At 45.0% G+C, this 21,444-nt stretch overlaps 1 protein-coding gene across 3 annotated transcripts in view; it reads right to left on the reverse strand.

Moving 5' to 3' along the window:
* LOC126517934 (uncharacterized) overlaps positions 1 to 21,444 on the reverse strand; it is a 70,694-nt gene that overhangs the window by 35,117 nt on the left and 14,133 nt on the right. Inside the window, exons 5-10 of one of the 3 annotated variants that reach the window (XM_072285276.1) lie at positions 17,554 to 17,680; positions 14,680 to 14,753; positions 12,950 to 13,091; positions 11,752 to 11,825; positions 4,466 to 4,592; positions 217 to 840 (exon numbers count right to left, since the gene is read on the reverse strand). In XM_072285276.1, coding sequence (XP_072141377.1) covers positions 522 to 840; positions 4,466 to 4,592; positions 11,752 to 11,825; positions 12,950 to 13,091; positions 14,680 to 14,753; positions 17,554 to 17,680 — 863 coding nt within the window. In that variant the 3' untranslated portion in view covers positions 217 to 521. Of the gene's footprint in view, positions 1 to 216; positions 841 to 4,465; positions 4,593 to 11,751; positions 11,826 to 12,949; positions 13,092 to 14,679; positions 14,754 to 17,553; positions 17,681 to 21,444 lie in introns of those variants that run through there. The other 2 variants (XM_072285277.1, XM_072285279.1) reach the window with 2 other exon arrangements.

A 21,444-nucleotide genomic window follows, 5' to 3' on the forward strand; every position in this document is an offset into this window, starting at 1 on the left:
GCAAGGCTCGAGAATATTAGGGCGGGACTACTCAGCTTCACTGTTAAGAACTCTACTATAAATATCCTTACTACTATTTTTTCCAAGAATGATATCTCCCTACTTTGTTCAATCCAGGAGACATAAATTTATTTTAACCGTGGCTAGAGGAATGCGAAGAAAGGGTGCATTCTTCGAAGGAAACCACAGAGCTGGCGGACAGTATTCCTCGAGATAACCACTGCAAGAACTTTATTCGCAGGCCTTCTTCAGCCCTAGTCAGAAGAAATAAGATTAGCCCAGTTTTGTTTGTCAGGAAGTTAGCTCACAGCTAGTACTGTTGAGGCCCAGACCGCAAGTTCTCTTCGAAGGCACATGACGGATCTTGGTGCGAGGGTGACATCCAGAGAAGGCACTCCTCCCGAGTGAATATCCGGCTGTAGCGATGCCGAATCCACCGTCAGGTGCGACGGTGCTTCCGGACCTGCTCGACCAATTTCGTGGCGGGTGCTGCCCTGTTAAGGAGACCCGTCGACGGCTTCTCAGTCCTGTGCGCCAACGCGGCATGAAAGCATGTGCCTCTTGCGGCCACCTTTGGTGTAATATTTTTTGCCGCACACGCTGCACTCAAAGGACGGTTCGCCGTGCGTACCTAAATGCCTCGTAAGATTCCAACGGCTCTTAAACAGTTTGCCACACTCGGGACAGTTGTGGTTTTTCCCAAGCGAGTGGTCAGCGGCGTGTTTTTGAAAGGCCTCCGCGTAGGTGAAACCGAACCGACACACGTGGCACTCTTGCATTCTGTTGGTAGCCTGGTTCTCTCGCTGTTGCCACGCTGCTTGTCTGGTTTCTTCAGGAACTCTGCGAGACAACAGGTCGGGAGGGCACTTGATTAGTTAATCTTTTCTGTAAGGAGCCCAAATTTGGGATGATGGAGCTGGTTACAGGAAAAACCTACTCCTCTCGAGTGCTACCACCTTTGCAACCGACACTTTATATTACAATGCCGACGCTTTCCGATGACGGATTTGGCGCCTGGAACAATCGCGGAAACTTAAAAATCGAGATTGTTACGAAACCGCGTTCTTGCTTGGAGCCATCGAGCCGTGTTGAGCGAGGCTAAAAATCAACGAGGTGAAAGAAACCCTCTAAGCCGTTCATTGTGTGTACTGCACGACAGCAGAAATTGCAAAGCCCCCTAATTTACCTTATTGTCATTTGTTGCTTTGACGCTGACGAAAGACGCCCATGCGCACATCGGCCAGCCACAAAACTGACTCTTTATGATGACTCTATAATTTTCTTGTATAATTAACTACTTAGCAAAAATACAAGAATGGCGTGACACATACAAGAGTGAGCAACCTGCATTTGGTCGCATCGTTTTACGGTGCATCGGCATATTTTTATACTCTGAGTAAAATAAGCTGAAACACGTGTATATACGTCTATGGTTCAACTAACGTGAAACAACACCCTGTATATATGCAATGGTGATCAAGTGATCAGTAAAGCAACATATATGTGCGAAATTCGCACACATACATATGTGCGTGTGTTTTTCACATGTACTTCGAAACTCAATATTGCTCGTGACTCAATGTTATTGAACAATAAGTTAACAGCATTTAGTCAACGACTTTATTGTTGGAAACTACTCAACTATGGATTAATACTCAACACTATTCAACAATATGTCAAGAGAATTTAGTCAACGACTTTATTGTTGAAAACTACTCAACATTGGCTCAATAATACTCATTACTATTCAATATATCAACAGAATTTAGTCAACGACTTTATTGTTGGAAATTACTCAACAATGGCTCAATAATACTCAATACTATTCAACAGTATACCAACAGAATTTAGTGAACGATTTTTTGTTGTGAACTGCCCAACAACTTTACTGTTGAATTATTGCTCTGTGGTTTCAATTGTTGAGGTATTGTTGAAAGGGTATTGAGTCAACAATTCGTCAACTATATGCCATCAACATTTCAACAGTCATTTTCATAAGTGCATCCACCGAGGCTCCATACAGGTCCAAACACCCCGTATTGGCTATGCCTGAGGCTGTCCTTTTCCCTCGACAAGGTGAAGACGCGCATGGCTGATCGCGGCCGGTTCCGAACCACATGTGCTTAGTTTCGTGGTGTCGCTACACACCTAACGCGTGCTGACGCATAACACGCTGCCCTGATTGGCTGCCTGCTATAAGCAATAGCAGAGATATTGCACCTTTCAGGCATCAGCACTCCCCTCCTCAGAACAAGTTGGTGAGTGCAGTCATGATTGCACTATGGGCCGCATTTCGGGCTGTCCTTGGGCTGATTTGTGTTAAAAGGAAGCTGAAGAGTCTGCGAATTCAATAAAACGCTCATATAAGGATGCGGGAACCTTATAAACCATGAAAGTAAAATTTCGGGGGGGGGGATTTTTCACTTAGGAGCGACGCAATCGTTGGTAAAATTTGCGCTGTAGCTCCGCCCCCTGTCGAGCGCCGCGCGCTGCTGCTGACGCTGACGATGCGAGCGGAGACCGGAAACCGCGGCTTAGTGACGTCAACACTGGTGTTCCGCTCTTTCGCAGTCTACGCGACCGTGCCTCACCGGGCTTATTTCTGCGTGCGTGCCGTCCTAATCTGCTTTGCTCGACCCTACATTCCTTTATTTGTGTGTATGTAGGAGTGGTAGTTGACGTGCGCAGCATCAATTGAACATGTAGGCCGATCATGCCGGCGTTCTGTGCAGTCTACGCTTGCACGAACACCAGCGGCCGCGACGATGTTCCGATGTTCCATTAGTTCCTCCAAGGCAAGAAGCTTTCGGCTGAGTGGGAGGCTGCTGTGAAGCGAAACAACTTCACGGGCTCAAGAACAACAGTGTTGTGCTCTAACCACTTCCGTGACGATTACTTCCGGAGTTTACCAATAATGCGTGCTTTGGGTTCTCCTAAAAAGATAGTTAGCACGCTGAACGGAAGGTGCATGGTTATCGCCCACCCTTGACGCAGGTTTCATCGCCAAGGGCCGCGAATTTTCTATTCGCACGTGTGTTGTGAAACAGCCTGCATGCAGCTATCATAACGTAGTGCAAGCGTAAAGTTTGCATGTGTTGGAAAGCCTGCTCATGCCAAGACGCCGCCCCCCCCCCCCCCCCGCCGTCTCTCGCACACATAAGAAACCGTCCATCTCACGTAGCCGACCGAATTCGCCAGTTACGAGTGGCGTGCGGATGGCGCGCTGATGAAGGTGCTATGCTACACGTGCTACAACAGCCGGTAAGCTTTTCCCACGTTTAAACCGTCTGTGTAGATTGCCGACAGCTTTGGGGCAGCGCACAAATGCTGAAGATCGCATCACCGCTTACGTTCCACGAGGAGGCATGCAGGAACGTAACACTGCAGTTGTTTGCCCGGAAACGTACTCACTGGAACGCTGAATGTAGCTTAGCAAAAAACATACCCGCCAAAGAACATTTCCAACACAAGGAGATGCTAACACTTCGCCTTCGTCCACGTGGAAAGCAGTGCTTGCACCAGCATTTTTTGCTTGTTGGAGAGGCTGGCTCTTGGCAATCGGCTCGTACATGTAGTATGTACAAGTATAAACCCCTTACAAATGACCTTGCACGCGACAGCGACAGCGCTAGAAGCGAGGCGATGGCTGTCGCGTTCACTCGTCGTGTGCAAGCCGAACTCCACGCGAGCGACGGCTTTGAGCGACGACTTCCCGGTATGGGGGCAGCAATATACGCGCCAAAACTATAGCGCGACGCATGCTTTATCAAATTAAGTTGATGTATTTTACTGAAGAAGGAGCAACAAATATTTCTGAAGGTCTTGCACTAGGTTCTTATTTTTGCACGTGTAAAATTCAATAGTTTATTCGTTCCGTGCGACAAACAGTAGTATTTGAGTTATGTACATCCAGTTTCGGCTTCGCACAATTGGCTAGTCGCTCATAGCATTCCCGGGCTACGAGCGACGAGTTCCAGATTTCTAGAAACGAGCGATCGAGCGACAACACCGACCGATTTGTTCAAGCGACGGCCCGTTTTGTCGCTCGAAGCCATCGCCCGTCACCGTCGCGCGCAAAATCGCTCTCGTAGAGTTTGGACATTACGCCGAATTTCTCAGAGAAACGCAAGCTCTCAAAAATTTCTATGACCGTCTCAGCAAAACATCACCAAACTACTTTGCACGGTGCTTCGTGTGTAGCGGCAGCAGTCGGTCCGGACGAACACCATTGTTCACGTCACGAGGCGCCCGACCAATCACAGGCGGAAACGAGGCGCGTGAGCTGGGCGTGTCTGCTGCGGCACTTTTCGTCAAAATAAAATATGTTTGCGCTTTCTTTCGCTCAATTTCGATGCGATATTCGAATTCAGACGGTTGAAAACCACCGCGTACTGCTCTTCACTCATTGTTTCGGGAAAAGCTTTCAGCTTCCCTTTAAAATGAACATTTCCAAATGTGGGCTGACCTGTCGGTTTCTTCCGGGATAAACGATGGTTTCTCCAAGCCAGCAAGGCTTGTAGTAGACGTGGCGGGATCGGCGCTGGTGCTGGACACCATGGGCGGGTGACTGATGCTTCCGCTGTCAGTGGCATCTGTGTGCCCGGAAAAGCAGCAGAGATGTTTACTCACCGCTCTGGACAGGTCATTCGTAGAGTATGAAAACTTCGTGCTGAGAAATGGTGGCATTCAAAACGCTTTAGTTGAAATTTCTTGGTAGGGAAACATGGCTGCAGTGTCGCTGTGTGTGGTGCTTATTTTCCGAAATTCTGCATTGAGTGCGAGCAAGAACTTCGTAGTAAATAAAGAGACAGTCACGATGAGATCCGTGGAATGGTGAATTTTTCTAAAACTAAGTACGCTGTAAGTACAGGAGATTACAGCACGACCGTGTTTTAAGCGAAAGACGACAGGTCGCAATTTCTTGGTGCGGTACAAGAGTCTTATAGGTGCTTTTAATTTCCTGTAAAAGGCGCATTCCATGCTTCACCAAGGTGGCAATGGATGATGTGATCAATTCAATGAGCATGCTTTCGCAGACAGCCAACTTGTCTTAAACATAAAAGGACGCGTTCCCCGTGTTGTGAAGCCTCTGATGTAGTAGTGCGCTAAACGAACCTGCAGCTCGCATGTTCCTGTCTAAATACGGGAAAAAATACATCTCGTTTCTCTCGGTCATCCCTGCACCAAATTTGATGGCGCCTATTGAATGCGAAAGAATATAATAAAATGTTATGACTGAATATTTTTGTTCAGGCTCTGAACGTCTTTATGAAAAATATTGGATGGGAAAAGTTTTGTAAAGAAACAATATCAAGTTGACAGATCTTTATAGAGGAATAAAAAAAATATTACAATTCTGGAAACCACATTTAGTGATACATTGCCAACCGCTCCTAAATATTTTTGTACTTTTCGCGTATTGTAAATTCTTAAGTCGAAATCGGCAGCTTTAGATATCCTAACGGAATCAGTTTACACAAATGCGATATTTGTTTCCGAAGCAGAGTTTCTAAATTCTGGGCATTCTGTTTCAACTCTTTAAGAAGACAACTCTTAAATCTAGAGCATGCGCACACTTGCAGACTCGCGCAAGCTCGAGTCTTTTTCGCAGGTCGCGAAAAAGGTGGTTTGCATCCACAAAGTAGCGTTACACATTAAACATTTTTACACCCTAATGGGTGGTAAGAGAGGTGCTTTCTGTATTTACACCCATGTCCACACCCTTTTAGCACCCTTTCCTGTCAAAACACCCTATCACAAGGGTCTATACTACACATAAGGTGCGACTTTGCTAGAAGGGTGTTAAATCGACGACTGAAGGGTGTTGAACGCATTGATGCATAAATCTAAGCAACGTGTACACGTCCACGCATTGAGCAATGAGTGTAGGTCTTGCATTTTTAATGATAAAGCATTTTATGGCCTTTCAGGTAGGAAAGATGGCGTTCTCCGCAAAACAATCCATACGGGACCCTGCTCATGCCAATCTTGTCATTTCCCTTGAAACATTCAGAAAGCATTCAGAACCGCGCCGCCCTTTTATTCTCTCATATTATTCACGTGATTTTAGCGTCACGTCCATGAAAAGAAGACTAGGTCAACCTTACCTTTGGTTACGTCGTAGGTACCTTCGTCTGTGTATTTTTCATAGAATATGGTACTTTAACCCTTCTCTTAAAGAAAATATTTCACCACACCAAGTTATATCTCGTCTCGCATCGAACATCAACACAAAATTGATGCGCTATTCTTCCATTTTGCCAAGAACAGCCACTGAATGGAACCGCCTTCCCGCATCCACTGTCTCAGTTTGTGACAGCACTAATTCAACATCGCTGTTCAAATTGTATTACAGGTAAATTTTCTATTCTTGCCCTGCACTGCAAATATTGTATACTTTCACCCCTTCTTTCTGTTGTGTCTACTAGGCCTTGAAAGTATGTATAATAAAGCAATAAAATGTGACGTCATCAGCGTCTTGTATGACGTCAGTAGTGATACAGAAGGTAGTAAATAGAACAACGCTAATTATGAGGAATTATGGGTAAATAATGGGAATAGGGGTAGTTGGAGAAGTATGGGAGAGGCCTTTACCCTGCAGTGGGCATAACCAGGCTGATGATGAATGTGAATTAGGGTGGAATAAATTCGGTTAAAGTTCGTACAAACTGTAGCAAGGTGGATTACGGCAGATGAAGGTAGAATTGTGAAGGACACGTGACAATGTATGACGTATCACGGTCACGTGATAATTGCAAGTGTACATCCATGAAGTCATTAGGTTTTCGCATTGCTAAGTGACTTTCGATCTTTTTCTAAGATTCTGATGTTACTGGCATGACAGCCACTCCAAAATGTATCATCGAGAAAATGTACGCACTTTCACTTACAATTTAATTATCACTATATTTTGTGCTCACAATTATATTATCATGCAATTAAACACTTCTAAGACAAACTGCAGTAGCAGAATGAAAACGTGCGAGCAACTTGCACAATTCCGCACGAATATTTCGTTGCCCTTAATAGCCCAACAAAAAGTGGCGAAATTAAAGAAGCTGTCTGGATATATTGCTGAACAAACAGGGGAGTACTATTAGACGAGCCTCTGCTGTACAATGGCATCAACGTACAATTTGCTTGGTGAAGCCATAACGAAGACATTTAGAGCGGCGAGATCACGCTGGAAGTTCTCAAATCCGAATCTCCACGTACCTTGCCTAAGTTATTCAGAGTTTTACTAAGCTACTGGTCTGCCTTCTAAGCGCATCCTCGGACACAGTTTGTAAGGCTCAGCCTCTATATTAGGGGCTGGTGTCGTCAAAGCTGTAATTGCTTATCCACAGCATACGCTCTTACAAACGCTTCCAGGGAAAAATTGGTCCACGTTAAGCAATTCTGGAATATATCTATATATATATATATATATATATGAAAGAATTTCATTTCCAGAACTCTGTCTCGTAAAGCGGACGCAGCTTGTCCCCCGTCTGTGAAGGGGCGCTGCGGTCGAGGGTAGGGAGGTCGTGCTTTCTCGATGTTGGTGTTGACGAGCTCTTCCACCCTTCTTGCGTGGACAGCGGGCGTGTTGTTTTTGTCTGTTGATTCTGGAAACACGTGGTGGCCATCGACATGCATTTTTTTTGTGGAAATATTGGAAGATGGTTCGCGCCCGGCTATAGCCGTGAAGCCTACGTGGCTTTCATCGGTGTTCTATCGCTTCTACTGGATGCCTGACACGTGGATGCACCGATTCTTGGTTCAGGCATGTCATGAGATGCGAATGGAGAACAGATGCCAGGTCCGGGACCCTGCGGCCCATTTGGAGTTCTTTCCAGGGGATGGCATCACTGTCGTAAACTTTTTTGACACTCGCTACATGGAACGGTGACCTTCTAAAAAAATGCCGTGCTGCCTGCATCGCGAGTCCGAAAAAATTCTGTTGCACGCACTATCATGAAATATGGAATTTAAAAAATGCTGCAGAAATTCTGACTATTGTTTCATAATGGCTAGCCGTTCTTTGGCTCTGCTGTTAGTTCGCTATTGTTTACTTGCTTATCGTACCTTATGCATGTCTACCTTCCGACCGCTTTTCTGATGTCTAAAAATGCTTGCTCATTAGTAGACAATTCTCAGGGTTTCGGTAGCATGTTGTGTTCTTTATCATCCGTGTCCTGCATAGGCCGCATCATGCTACATAGTGAAACTCTCCGAGTGGAACTGGTTCAGCAAGCCACATTTCGGAAATAGCCAATACTTTGTTGGTTACTTGGATAGATACATGTCTGTAGAGTGAGCACTACGAAATTCGATGTTGGAGGAAACCAGCGACAACTAACCTTTTGCTTTGGCCGCCGCTATGCACTGGTTAGCCTCACGCTACATGGTCTGAAGTCTCAGAAACGAGAATTCCGTCATTGCGCTTATCTTTGTGGGATGAAATGTGAAGACATCCTTGGCATTTCTGAGATACAGGCCTTCCAAGCTGGTTATTCTTTAAGGCATGACGCAGAAAAATTTCACAGGAGGAAAATTTTTTAGGCTGCCAAAAATCATCTAAAATTACACTATTATCGCATTTCCCAAGCAGCCATTCTATGATTATTCATACTCCGCACACCAAAGCAGGCTTCTTTGCATGCACATCTCTAATGCGCAAAAGTAAGCTTTCAAGGGGCCGACAATAACGGGTTTCCTCATTTTTTGTCGTTTTCCATTGCTTCTTTATCTATTCTAAAGCGACCAATCATTTACATTTACCCAATTTTAACAGTAGGATGTGTTAACTTCACCAATTATGCATTTATTTTGCAGACAAAAGGTTTTTGGAGACAAAAGACTCTCCGTGTTAATTACACATTTTGCAAGGGTACTCTACAGGGAATGCTTACGCATTAAAATTGAGTGCGCTTAAGGGAATAAGGCAGTTTATTGCATCGTCTGTGCTGGTTATACACCAGACGTGTATGTTTATTAGGCCTTTTCTTTATCGGTTGAACTTAAAGAGTAGGATGGGTCACTGAAGCACGCTTTCAGCACTTTACGAAAGAAATATGCACGCACAACAAAAGTTCCTGCTACTGTGCACTTCAATGAATGGAGAGACCATTTGGAGGCGATTCGTCGCTTGTTTGAACCTTAAGTCGATTTCTTACAGGTGCCCGTAAATTTCGATTGCTTCAACAGCTACGCCGCTCCTACTATGAAGGGGCATTTTTTCTCCTCGTTTAGTCTTTCCCTTCCCCCTTTTTTCATTACACAGAGTGTAGTGTAGCAAACCGGAAGCTCGTCTGGTTGACCTGCGTGCCTTTGCTATCCTTGCTTTCTTTCTCTCTCTCTCTGTCTTTCTAAGAATTTAGGAGCCAGGACTCTTGTACCTTTTGCTTTGGGCCATGACTTCTCCCTCTTGAAAGACGGCAGCCCGACATTCTTGAGAGGGTCGTCGTACAGAAGCTGGCTGTATCTCACTTTGGTCCTGCGATGGCTTATTTCCAGCAGAACTTGTTGCTGGGCGAGTTGGTTGAGATCTAACGAATACATTGCTGCGCCAAAAGGAACATAAAGACTTTGGAGGGAGAGTAAGAAACTACTCTCGACCGCTATCACTACTCTCAGCACTCGACTTGTCGCTTCTTACTCTCGCTCCTAAGTCTTTATTTTCCTTTTGGCGCAGCAATGTATTCGTTAGATCTCATTTCGAGCGTAGGTTTCGTGTAGTACGTCGACATGCAGAGAACAGATATAGACGCACCAAGTCGATGCTATACCCGAGGGAGGCCAGGCGGACGCAGAAGAAAATACATTGCCACATGGACCGAATATACAACGAACAATGGAACTCATTCTGTAACTAGTTGGACCCCCGCAAAGTACTGTCTTGCCAGGACGTACGCGTTTCTGCTCGGCAACGCAACCACTTTAAGGCAGAGGCTCTCCACCAAGGCTGTCGAGAAGTCAATGTTGGAGAAGAATTTTGTGAGACAATTTCAGGTGACAGAGTGTTAGGAAAGGATCTTTAATTGTACGAAGTTCCCTTCACGCAAGCTTCGGCAACAGACGAACCTTTCTACATGGAAGAATTGGAGGCTGCTCTAGCCGTTTGCAGGCGTTCCTCTTCGCCCTTGACTAGATAATATAGTGCACGCTGCTGTACGCCTTCTTGAACATCAAGAGCGAGAGGTCCTGCTGGGTCATCCCAACGTTCCTTGGAGTGACGGAAAGAGGCCCCTTGAACTCAAATCATATCTGCCTCTTGCTCTCGGCAGCTTTGTTGGCAAGTTAACTGAGAGGATGGTCCCCACGCGCCTCGAGTTGTTTTTTGAGCATTGCAATGTTTATGCAGACGCGATGACCCGCTTTTAACGTCGCCTTTCGTCGGTCGACAACGTCATTGATTTTGCGTATCCAACAACAGCATACACCCAAATGCCTCTCCTTAGCGCTATCGTAAGACGTGACTGGCGCGTATGGCAATTTTCACGTGAAGCCATCGTTCACGCGCTCGTGTCCGTTCAAATCGGAGGTCACGCTATTAGCTGAATTGGGAGCAACCTGACCCGAATGAGCATTTTTTTTGTATTCACCGAGGATGGTGAAATTACCGGCCACTACACCACATATTGTTCGACATAGCTTTGATTTGGCTAGCGGAATCCCTGCCATACTCGGTCAGAATATCAATTTATGCAGACGACATTTGCATCTTGGCTTCAGAAATAGCTGCTCCGCAGGTTCACGCAAGATTACAAAAGGCTGCAACGCTGATGTATGCCTATGTTAAGAGGCAGCGCCTCGGCATCTTAACAGCAGAAAGCGCATTAGTCACCTTAATGCGAAAATGAATGGCCGGATACCCGGTGGCTACTAATGGCCAGCCTATCATGCACAAGAGAACCCATCAATGTTTGGAAATCATCGTTGACCGCGACCTCTTGTGGACACCACCATGAAACCTATGTCACCATTTAAAAGCAATGGATGGAAAACATGGAGACCGTCGATGTGTTCCGTGCTTCAACTGTACAAAGCGCTCTTCGTGGATTTCTAGCGTTGCAGCACTCCGCTGTTGTTAAGGACCCGGAAGACAAATTTCAGAGTGCTTGGGAGCATGCAATTTCGTTCGTTAATTCATTTGTTCGAATAAAGTGACATAAAGCATATGAAGGAACATAGGACGAGGAGGAAAGAAGATTGCCTCGGGCTCCTCCGCGTGCACTTTCGGTAATATATGAGACTATATTGTAGCACTGCTGGGAAGTACTAGGTAAGGACAAGAAGCGCAGAACAGTTTAATTCATCATGCAGTTAAACAGTTCAATCAACAATAAGCCGCCCCTAGAAAAAAACGTTTCTTCTAATGGCAAAGCTGAAGGAGCCTTGCCGCCCTTTTTTGGTGACGTCGACAAGATAGCAAACTGGGAATCCCTGCTTACTCTTTTAATTACTGGCTTACTAGTACTGTCCTCAGCAGGAGTACAGTACCGTACACACGCGAGTAGTGTTATCGCCTCAGCAATTCACCCATCAGATCATCTCAACCGTGAGCCTAACTTCACGCGGCAGGAGTTACATTTCTTGTACTAGAAACTATGCAGAATGTAGAGCACAGATTGACAGGTGCAGAACCGCGCACCCGTGAACCAGCGGCGATGTTCTATAAATGTGTCGTATGCGACTGTAGATAGATTGCTGAGTCATGTGCAAGGTGAGGCATTGAATACCAGCGGCTGAAAGTCTTCCCACACCTACCGGAGACTGTAGTTGTGCCACAAGCCGCGTAGTACTGCATACTCCATGGCTCAGCGCCGGTGGCGTCAGGAATTCTAAAACGCAAGAAAGATACGCACATGAACAGTGCGGCCTGCGATGGCAAACAAAGGTAGCTGAAGATTTTAGCAGAAGTCAACATTTCGACAAGGGGGCGGAACTCATGAAGATAAGTGCCCTTTCAGAGGGAGACGTTTGCTTGCGTGTTGCAGGCGTGTTGCTCGGGAGCAGATTCATGCGCACTTTGTGCACGTATGCTTTACTGTCTCTTGCTCTTTTGAAATATCTGCGCTAAGCTTTAGGTGAACATTGTTTGCTATTGTGTGGGTAATGGGCCATTTCTATACCTATATTTAAGGCTATTGTTCACATGGCTAATGGAATTTTATGGTGCTGCTCAACTCTTCTAGTTTAAATTGTAAATCATGCCAGCTTTGCCGGCCTCTAGACTGGCTTATGTCCTTATTAGGTTCGAGCTTCGTGGGCAAATGAATAATGAAAACCCGTCAAGGCAAAGGAACAATGTTTTTTATTATCTTCCGTGTGAATTTCGTTGAAAGATGTTGCATTAAATAGACGCAGTTAAATTCCAAGAATTGCCTGAATAAAAATTTCTGTTTTGGTTTCCAACTTCAAAAAAATCTGAAATGACCAATCCTAACATAGACGCGTAAAATAGTTAGCATTTATGCGAGAATTTCCAAGATATCTACTCATAAAATAGTTTTTTAGTGCTGTGTAATACATCAATTTTAGGCACTTTAGATGTGATATTAGGGTGGTTTAAATCATCATTTCATTTTTTGAAGCTTAATTAAGTTGTAATTTCCATACTTGAGTTTCGATTTTCTTAACAAATCGAAAATAAAATTCCTTTATTTTTCAATATTAGCATATTTTTTAAGACCGCACAAGGTTTACCAATGTTGTTGCGGTGGTTGCGGAGCAAGACTATTCACCCTCTCGCATTTACGCCCTAGGTAGCAGATCCCCAAATAAAGCTTCCGGTTAAAGCCAGCACCATATTGTGAAAAGAGCTGATACTCGGAGCTTCAGGCATGAGAACTTCAATCCATCGCACAAATTCGTCAATTCAAGCATAACTGTGCCATATACGGCGTTCCATGACGTCTAAATTAGTTGCTCTATTGAAAGGAATTCCTCCAGAAGTTTGGCTCACCTAGCATCATTTCCCAGAATGCCCGATGCTTCCTCCGTGCCCGCGTGGCTTGTACTGGCCACTGCGTATTTGCCACCGCCGCTGCTGCTGTAGACTGGAAGTGTGAAACTGGTGCTTACGGTTTCTCTGTTGTGTGTATACCCTGAAATCAGAGGTGTGGGATCCACACTGGGTCACATTCCCTGCTAGGAACGCGAGGGGACCAATAAGTTTTCGTAAGAGTCTTTATGCTTATAAATCTTAACAGCAGTGCTTCCGCCTGTAATGCATCTCTAAATGCAAGGAACAAAAGCTGGAAGGCCCAACGTTGCGCTACGAAAAAGACAAGTATGCGCATTGGGAGTTATTCATTGTTTTATTCCTTGGCCTTTGATGCCTAGACTAGAGCATGGTTGATCTTACAAAGCCTGACTTTGGTTTGCTAGCTTCTTGTGTTTGGATAATGCATTATCTCCGCTATAGGCTACGAGGCGTTAACCATCGCTTTCGCTTATCACACAATAAGATTGAACGTGCATGTATAGACCAATGGCTACAAACTAGTGTTCTACCGTTATTAAAAAATTTAACCACAAGAAAACCGCAGGGTTTTATAGTAATTTACTGCACTCGTATTGGCTGCTTATCTTTAGTTTATCTCACTAAATGGGAAAGCTTTTTGTAAGATCAACGGCTTTGGCTTAGGCGAACCCGAACATAAGCTCTCCATCTTTTGCCTATGTGTATCTCGAAATGCAAGGAGGGGTTCATGAAAGAGAAAATTGTCATCCGCCAGGCCAAGAAAGAGTTGTCCTCATCAGACATGTTGGTAAAAAAGCAAATTTCTTTTGTAAACTGCAAAGCTTTCATACTCAGAAACCGGCATAGTTTTCCCGTGCATCTATGGTTTACGCGTGGGCACAACAATTCATTCCTTCAAGAAATTGAGCTTAGCTTCGGACACGTGGTCATGTCGAGGACGGATCCAGCGTAGCCTGAGGTTTTTAAAGCCTTTTTTATCTGTAGAAGAAATTGTCGAAATTGTTATACAATAATGCACAGTTGTCTTCGTCGGCGTCTGGCATTTCTACATTCCATCCAATTGTTACGACTATTTCGTAGAATTTTTTTTTTCGTCAAGTCTAAGGTAACAACTAGATGCGCAGCCGAGTTGAATTCATCATGCGATTATGCACTTTAATAGAGAGCTCCAAAAACAAGCATTGCTACTAATGCAAGGGTTGAGCAGCGTCACCACTGTATTCATTCGTCGTTACGTGGACATATGTTGAACAGCAAACCGGGACAACCTGTCTCGTAGTTGCGACAAACCTATCTCACATGGCCAGGTAGCGTCTTATAGCGCATGTTGTATTCCGCCTCTTTATTTGGGAACGCTAAACATTATAAATGCACATATAGCTACCGTAAGTCTAGTAAATGGGCATCAGAAATTGCTCAAGCATAATCTACAAACTATCCTAGAGATTAGAGCAGAATCGCACACGTGCGTGCAGTTTGATCAACGCAGCGAATAGTCTATTCAATCTTGTCACAGGGGAACCTTATTTCATGGAACGACAGTTCAATTTAGAATATTCTGCTCAGATTTACATGCGCAGAACCGTGCATCTGAGAGCAAGCAGAAACGCTGTTTAAATGTATCGTGTGCGATACCAGACATCAGCTTCCTCAATCACCAGCAAGATGAGGCGTGGTAGACGAACGTCTAAAAACCTTCCCACGCGTACCCTGGATGGTGGATGTGCCTGCAGTCGGGTAGTACTGCGTGTTGCTTTGGTGAACCCGCGTGGTCTGAGGATTTCTAGAACAGAAAACAAACGAACAATAAGGCCTGAGGTGATTAACAGTGGCGTAACAAAAGTTGTTTCCGAGGCCAACATTTCGGCAAGTTGATGCAACTCATGAGCACAAGTCCCCTTCTTGAAACGTTTGCGCCCTGCAACCATAACCTACACAGATACATTGATCTTATACAATATACTGCCAGCTACGAGATCAATTTGAACAAAAATGTTATTTGGCAAGGCAAAGGGCCAAGCTACTACATCTATACCAAGGTATAAGATCAATAAACAAAGTCAGTATCATGGTATTGCAAACACTGTATATTTGAATAAAGACTTGCGAAGAAGGCTACAGGTGCTTGTCCCAAAGTGAACGTTCCTTGACGCCACTCCCTATTACAAGTGATTTCCGAAGCACTGATCAGGCCACCTACAACCATGCATGAGCGGGAAGCCGGTGTGTACCAAGGATTTCTCTGTTCGCCGCCTCTTGGTCGCCCTCCCACCTGCAGATGTTCACGGGACTTCCAGTAGTCTGCCTGGGCTACACATGTGTTGTCATACTTAGGACATAAGGGTCTTGGTGATGATTACGAGCAGGCCTCGATAGTCCCTATCATAAATTTTCTCGCAATATTACCTAGAAGGACATCTGGCGACACTGTATGCGAGTTTTCTGTCGGACATCGTGATGCCTATGGAATGTCGGGATATTATAGAGGTCCACGGCGTTATCTAGAACGTTGCATAACCTGAAACATGTTTATGGCTGCCTTGATATAGATTTCTTCAAATGAAACATTCGTAAGATGTTTTTATTCACCGGCAGTATATCTTTCGATGAAGTTATCTCACCTACAGTACATAACATATGCTGGCAAACTGTTGCAATGCTTACGGAAATCTGTTCTCAAACTTGAGCGACCTGCAGACACTCTGTGGTTTCGCATATTTGGACATAAAAGCACATGTCCTCCTGATTGAGTAATATTTTTGCGTATGTAGCAATAAAGAAAAAGCAGCTCGTCACGTACTGATTAAGGAAATGATTTTAACCGTCATTTTGCTTCGCTTGCCAGGCGCCCATTTAAACTGTTCTGGCTCTGCGAGAACGATGCCGATCCAAAGTGACCCCATCGCGCATTACAATGCATTCAACAAAACAGTGCAGCGCCACTGTCTCTTCTAGGTAATATAGTCGGAACCTGCATAGCTTCAGTTTTGCAAGATCGCGCTCTTTCTTAAGCTCATACTGAGGTGTGTCTTCGGGTAAAAAAGTCAATATACAGAACTTATGGGTGTGCCAAGAGTCGCCTAAGCAGGCGCTCTTATGAATACACTGAATACACTTGGATGCGGGACCGAGGGTATAGACTGAGTTATGTACATCCGACAGTCGTGTTAATTCAGGTGCCTTTTCTGAGGGGTCACAACACACTTTGAAAACGGTAAGAGAACTGACGCAATGTGCACACAATGACGTTAAAAAAAGGGAAGCCGGGTAATACTCCACGCAAGCAGCAAGTTGCCCAGAACCTAACAAACGATTTATTGGTCCCCTGAAACTGTCGAGACATTGTGGGATATGTTCGGCCTATGAACTCAAAGCTCGCCCAACGAAACAGTGACGGCTTTCATTTAGCGATTGTTCATGGTGGACACACGCACACAAATCTAACTATCAGGGAAACGAAGAAGAGCCATTTCTCAGGCGTTCCGGCCAACCTGCCACCGCCGGTTTTGTCGCTCTAGCGCAAGTTTCTTTTTTTGAGCACACGCTACATTCCCTCGGTAAACTTAGATACACTGTTTCATTTTATGAGCCTTCATTTAAATTAACATCTTGCTCCTCACTATCCATATGAATTCCGTAACTGGAGTAAGCAAACAGGCAACGAGCCTTCAACTGTGCCGCATATTGCAGCGTGTTAGCAGCATGGAACATCGGCCGAGTTTTTATGGCTTCATGATGGCGCCCTTTGCTGTTCCCCTGCTTTATGACAGTTTCATACAATAACCAGTAACCAATAACTCTGGTGCTATTTTCTACGGTAGCATGGGAATTATGGGATGTACATGGAATTTCCTTAACTTCCCCCTTCTGGCTTCGAACGGCATACTGACTTTGTAAACTGGTTTTTCAACATTGTCCTGCGTAATGAATAATTGAATAAATAATATTACAATTGTCTCTGACGGCAGGATTGCAACACAGGACATCTAAGCACATGGGTGCAATATTGAAACTATTACGCCACGGACGCATGTTTCGACAAGCAATGTGAAACGCATTTATATAATTATTGCGGGCAAGCCAGTGCCTTGAGACGCTTGGCGCATTTCGATTTGGCCACCTCGAAAAGCTCAGTGGCTTCCATTAGTACCGATTGTGCGTATTTGCACCGTATTCCTCACTTCGAAGTGCATAAATTGCTCTGAAATTTACGATAATGAAGGCAGACAAAGCTTAATAAACGGCTCCACAACAACGTGTGAATAATCAGACAAATTTATGTACTTGCCATCATTCCGATGAGGGCTCAACGATTGATGCGTCCGAGTACTCTCAAGTATACTGTAGGAAACCCATTGCTTTGTGCTCTGTCCGTGTCGAGTCGTTCTCTCGCAATAAGGAAGTATGTTAACGCCAGCTCCGCCTGCCGAATGCTCAAAACTGCTGATGCAGTTCCTGTTTCAGACATCAGAGCTAGCGCTCCCTTTGAACATTTAGAGGGGGCAGGCACAATTGAACTCCGGTAAGCATTCCCTGTAGTCTCCGAGTTTTTAGCAATGAAACTTTTCTTAATGTCGCCTTACCTAGCTCCGTATTGTAAACTTGCAGATGCCTCCACCATTCCAGCGCGGCTTGTGCTGGGCTTTTTGTGATCGATGCTGCTTGTGGGCCCCAGGTGCAGGTGACTAGGGCTACTGCTGGAATAAACACCTGTATGTTATCAAAGAACATAAAAAGTGTGAATTCCCAGCTCTGCTAGGCCAAATCATAAGAAAGGACTTTTTTTTATCGTCAAGCCAAAAGCATTTAGTGGCAGAAGAATCCTATTGCAGTGTTTGCATATGCGGTGTAATTTTCTTTATGAAACTCGGTATTGAATGCATGCAAGGCTTCGTGGGCATAAGGGAGCTGTCCACGCAAGATTCTGCAATGTTGGCCTCTTCGGAAGATTACGCTCCATTACATACCTCGGGCAGAACAAGATATTGTTCGGAGCTAAAATGAACATGTCCGTTCCTTCGCGCTAACCTTCACCCACTATATTTGCTGCATCATCAAATAATAGGCGCATCAGATGCTTCACAATGTTCTTGCTCTTGTTCATGTATTACGAGCAGCCGACATAGCCCGTTGTAGACGAAGGCAAAGAAAAAATGTGCCCTGTGCAACCTCTGCAGAATTTGTTGACCTGCTATGATTCATACATGCATTTGTCAACGACGTACTCGCATATCAGAAGGCGGTATCCGAATCGCATTTGAGGACTCCTCTAGATGAAGTTGTTAAGGAAATACAGGCTACAAGCGATGTATTTTTATGAGCTCATTACGAATGAAGATTGCCCGTACTTCTGGTATCTCGATTACAGGCAAGTATGAGATGGCTTACAGAAAGAAAGACTGGTTGAAGTAAGTACGATGTTTACTAAACCATTTTAACCCTCATAACCACGCGCGGCTAGCCCGACGCTGCCAGCCTGGCCACGCAGCGCCGCGCCATCTCTTGGAGGCGGCGCCAAATCCACGCCGCGTAACTCACGCGCCTCTGCCTGTGAAAACACTGGTAACCATATTTCAGCGCCAAAAAATGAGTTTATTGTATGGGGCGCTGTATTTCTGTTTTCAATGTCGCTATTCGAACTGACCAAGTAAACTTCAGCGTACAAGAAATTGCAGGTTGAGTGATGTTGTAAGCAGGCAAGAGTAAGAAATAGGAGTGAGTGATTGAAAACTCTATTCGACACGTTTGACGAATTTTGCTGAGTGGAGCTACAACCACCCCAATGTAGGTGACGGCCCGAGGCGTTTGACACGGGTGGTATCCTCGGCGTGCCGGATACCCCAAAGTTGATAGGCGAGGTCGTGGCTGAGAAGGGCGACCTCCCATAGCACCCAGTGGTTCGAGACTAGCATGTGTACCCCTTTGACCTGGGACTCCTTCTGCTCGCTAACATTGGAATCGGAAGAAATATATCTAACTTATTCGAGCAGTAACTAGCCTACGTATTGCGGGCCTGTACAGGGAGTTGAGGGCAAGAAACTGCATTTTCTTAATTTTGACTGGTTCCTCGGATGATCTCGTTTTGATCTCCCAACGATGCCCACTTGTTCCCGTTTTGTTCTCGCCCCAGTCACCTCCCATTCTCGTCTTGATTTCCTGGATTACGGCTCCCGAGTTTTGCTCAACGTCTCCTGAAGGTTGCCAAAAACGGGAGCTGCATGTATTGTGTGCGTGTGTGTGTGTGCGTGCGTGTGCGTAAAAAAAGATGAAGAGAGAGGAAAGGAGAAGGCGGGAGGGGCCAAGCCTCGTGCTCGGGTACGTGGTGCCGCAAAACACCAAACGCCTGGTGACGCGGACGCCCCTGCCGGGCTACGTGTATTTCATGCTTCAAGCGGCTGTCATTCCCAACATCCTTGTGTAGGCCATGGATAGACTATACGACAACATTAAAATCTGGCAGATCACACGCCCTGTGGGAGTCGATGTTATGCGAAGCCGTGTGCGCGTACCCTACGAAGTTGATGAAACGACTGGGAGAGTACTAAGATGTAGGCGGATGTTTGATGACCTACATGACACGCATGTCATGAATTTCACTCTTGACAGGACCAATCAATTACAGGAGTGCTGTTAAGCGCTAGTTCCCCCAGGATCGGGTCCACACGGAAACAAAAAATCCCGAAGACCCGCAGCGGAGGTTAAGCAGGCGTTAGGACTCTCCATACGTGGGACGATTCCGAAGATAATGCAATGCCGGGTCAACCCGCTGCAGCGTGCAGTTCGCCATTAAGGGTCCCACGTACACAGCCTCCTTGGTCATTCTTCACAGATTGGAAGGGCACCGAGTTTTTAGGTGCGTCATACACTCTTATACTATACCAATTTTGGTACATACCAAGACGTAGGTGGCTAATTCATGACGTACATGACACGAAAATCAGGAATTTCCTGTTATGACCTGTCATTTCTGTTCGTGATGCAGTCTTGACATACTATGCTAATTGTTGCAGATACCAAGTGAACGAAACGACCATGAGAGCACCAAGATGTAGGAGGCTGTTTCATGACCTACATGACATATCCGAATTATGCCCCATCATTGATCATTGCTGATGCGTTCTAGTCATATTATGCGATTTTTTGTGCCTACCAAGTTAACAAAACTACCGTGAGACATTCAAGGCGTTTGACAGAGACAGACAGACAGACAGAGACAGACAGAGACAGACAGAGACAGACAGAGACAGACAGAGACAGACAGAGGCAGACAGAGGCAGACAGACAGACAGACAGACACTGCAAGAGTAGCAAAGTTTGACCAAAAATGCTTTGCATTTAAAAGATTAGTCAATCAGCATATGTAAGAGTCGTGTTGCAGTCCTCATATTAGCTTGGAAACCAATGAAGAAGTGATAATTTGCGAGGCAATGACACCAAACTATGCAACAGAGAGCATAAATGTACGTTACAAGTGGGGACAGTATAGCTAGGTTTGCAAATGTTGTAGCTAGGGACACATCTCAACTTCCCCGTAATTGCGTGAAATTAAAAAAAAAGAAAAGCACGAGATTTAGCAATAATTACGGTGGAAGCTTCCTCATGACGACCAACGATGATAGGTCAGTTAGCATTAAGCCAATGTAGGGACAGACCACAAAACTGAATACACGTCCATTTACAATGTGAAATGGAGGGGAGAGTCTAGTAAGAACGCTAATCGCGTCTTCACATGGCATAAAGAAAATTTAAATAAAAGCCGCTTGCCAACCTCCTGTACTAAAGATTTCAGTTGAGCATCTCTGAATTTTAATGAACTATAGTGTTGTTGCATACGGGAATATTTGGGGCAAATTCATTGTCGAACGTTTATACTTGTATGAGTAGCACCGCTAAAATCGCAACTAATATCACTTAGATCAGTGAAGGAGGTTGCACAGGTACTGGGAAAACTAAAAATGCTTCAAGTAAGCAAACAGTGCTAATCATCTTACAAAATAAAGGAACGTATTTAGTGTGGGAAGCAGTGGTGTCTTCATGTCGTGGAATTTCTTGATGCTGTCACGTGCTGGTGACGTTGAAGAATACAGTAGCAATACTGTGAAACACAAAACTAACTTTTATTGGGCGAACCTGTGCCCACAAAAACAGGCTACACTTATAGCACAACGATAGCGACGAAGACGGTCGGCGATCGTCGAAAATCTGACCAGCGGGTCGAGCGCGTCGGCTTTTATACAGCAGTCATCGAATGTTCCAGACTAATCGTTGGGACCCGCATGCCTTCCACAAAGTCGCGAAATGGCAAAGTAACCAAAGCAACCACGGTTGGTATCTAAGCAATATCTTTGTCAACAAAGTTCAACGTGCTTAAGAGAAAAATTATGGTGCCAGCACGACGAACACACAGATTCTGCTTGACAAATAAAAATTGAGAGCAATGGTGAAGCGCCGATTTTCATTGCTCCTGAATTGAT

The sequence above is a fragment of the Dermacentor andersoni genome, chromosome 11, assembly GCF_023375885.2.
Source record: "Dermacentor andersoni chromosome 11, qqDerAnde1_hic_scaffold, whole genome shotgun sequence".
In the NCBI taxonomy this organism is placed as follows: Eukaryota; Metazoa; Arthropoda; class Arachnida; order Ixodida; family Ixodidae; genus Dermacentor; species Dermacentor andersoni.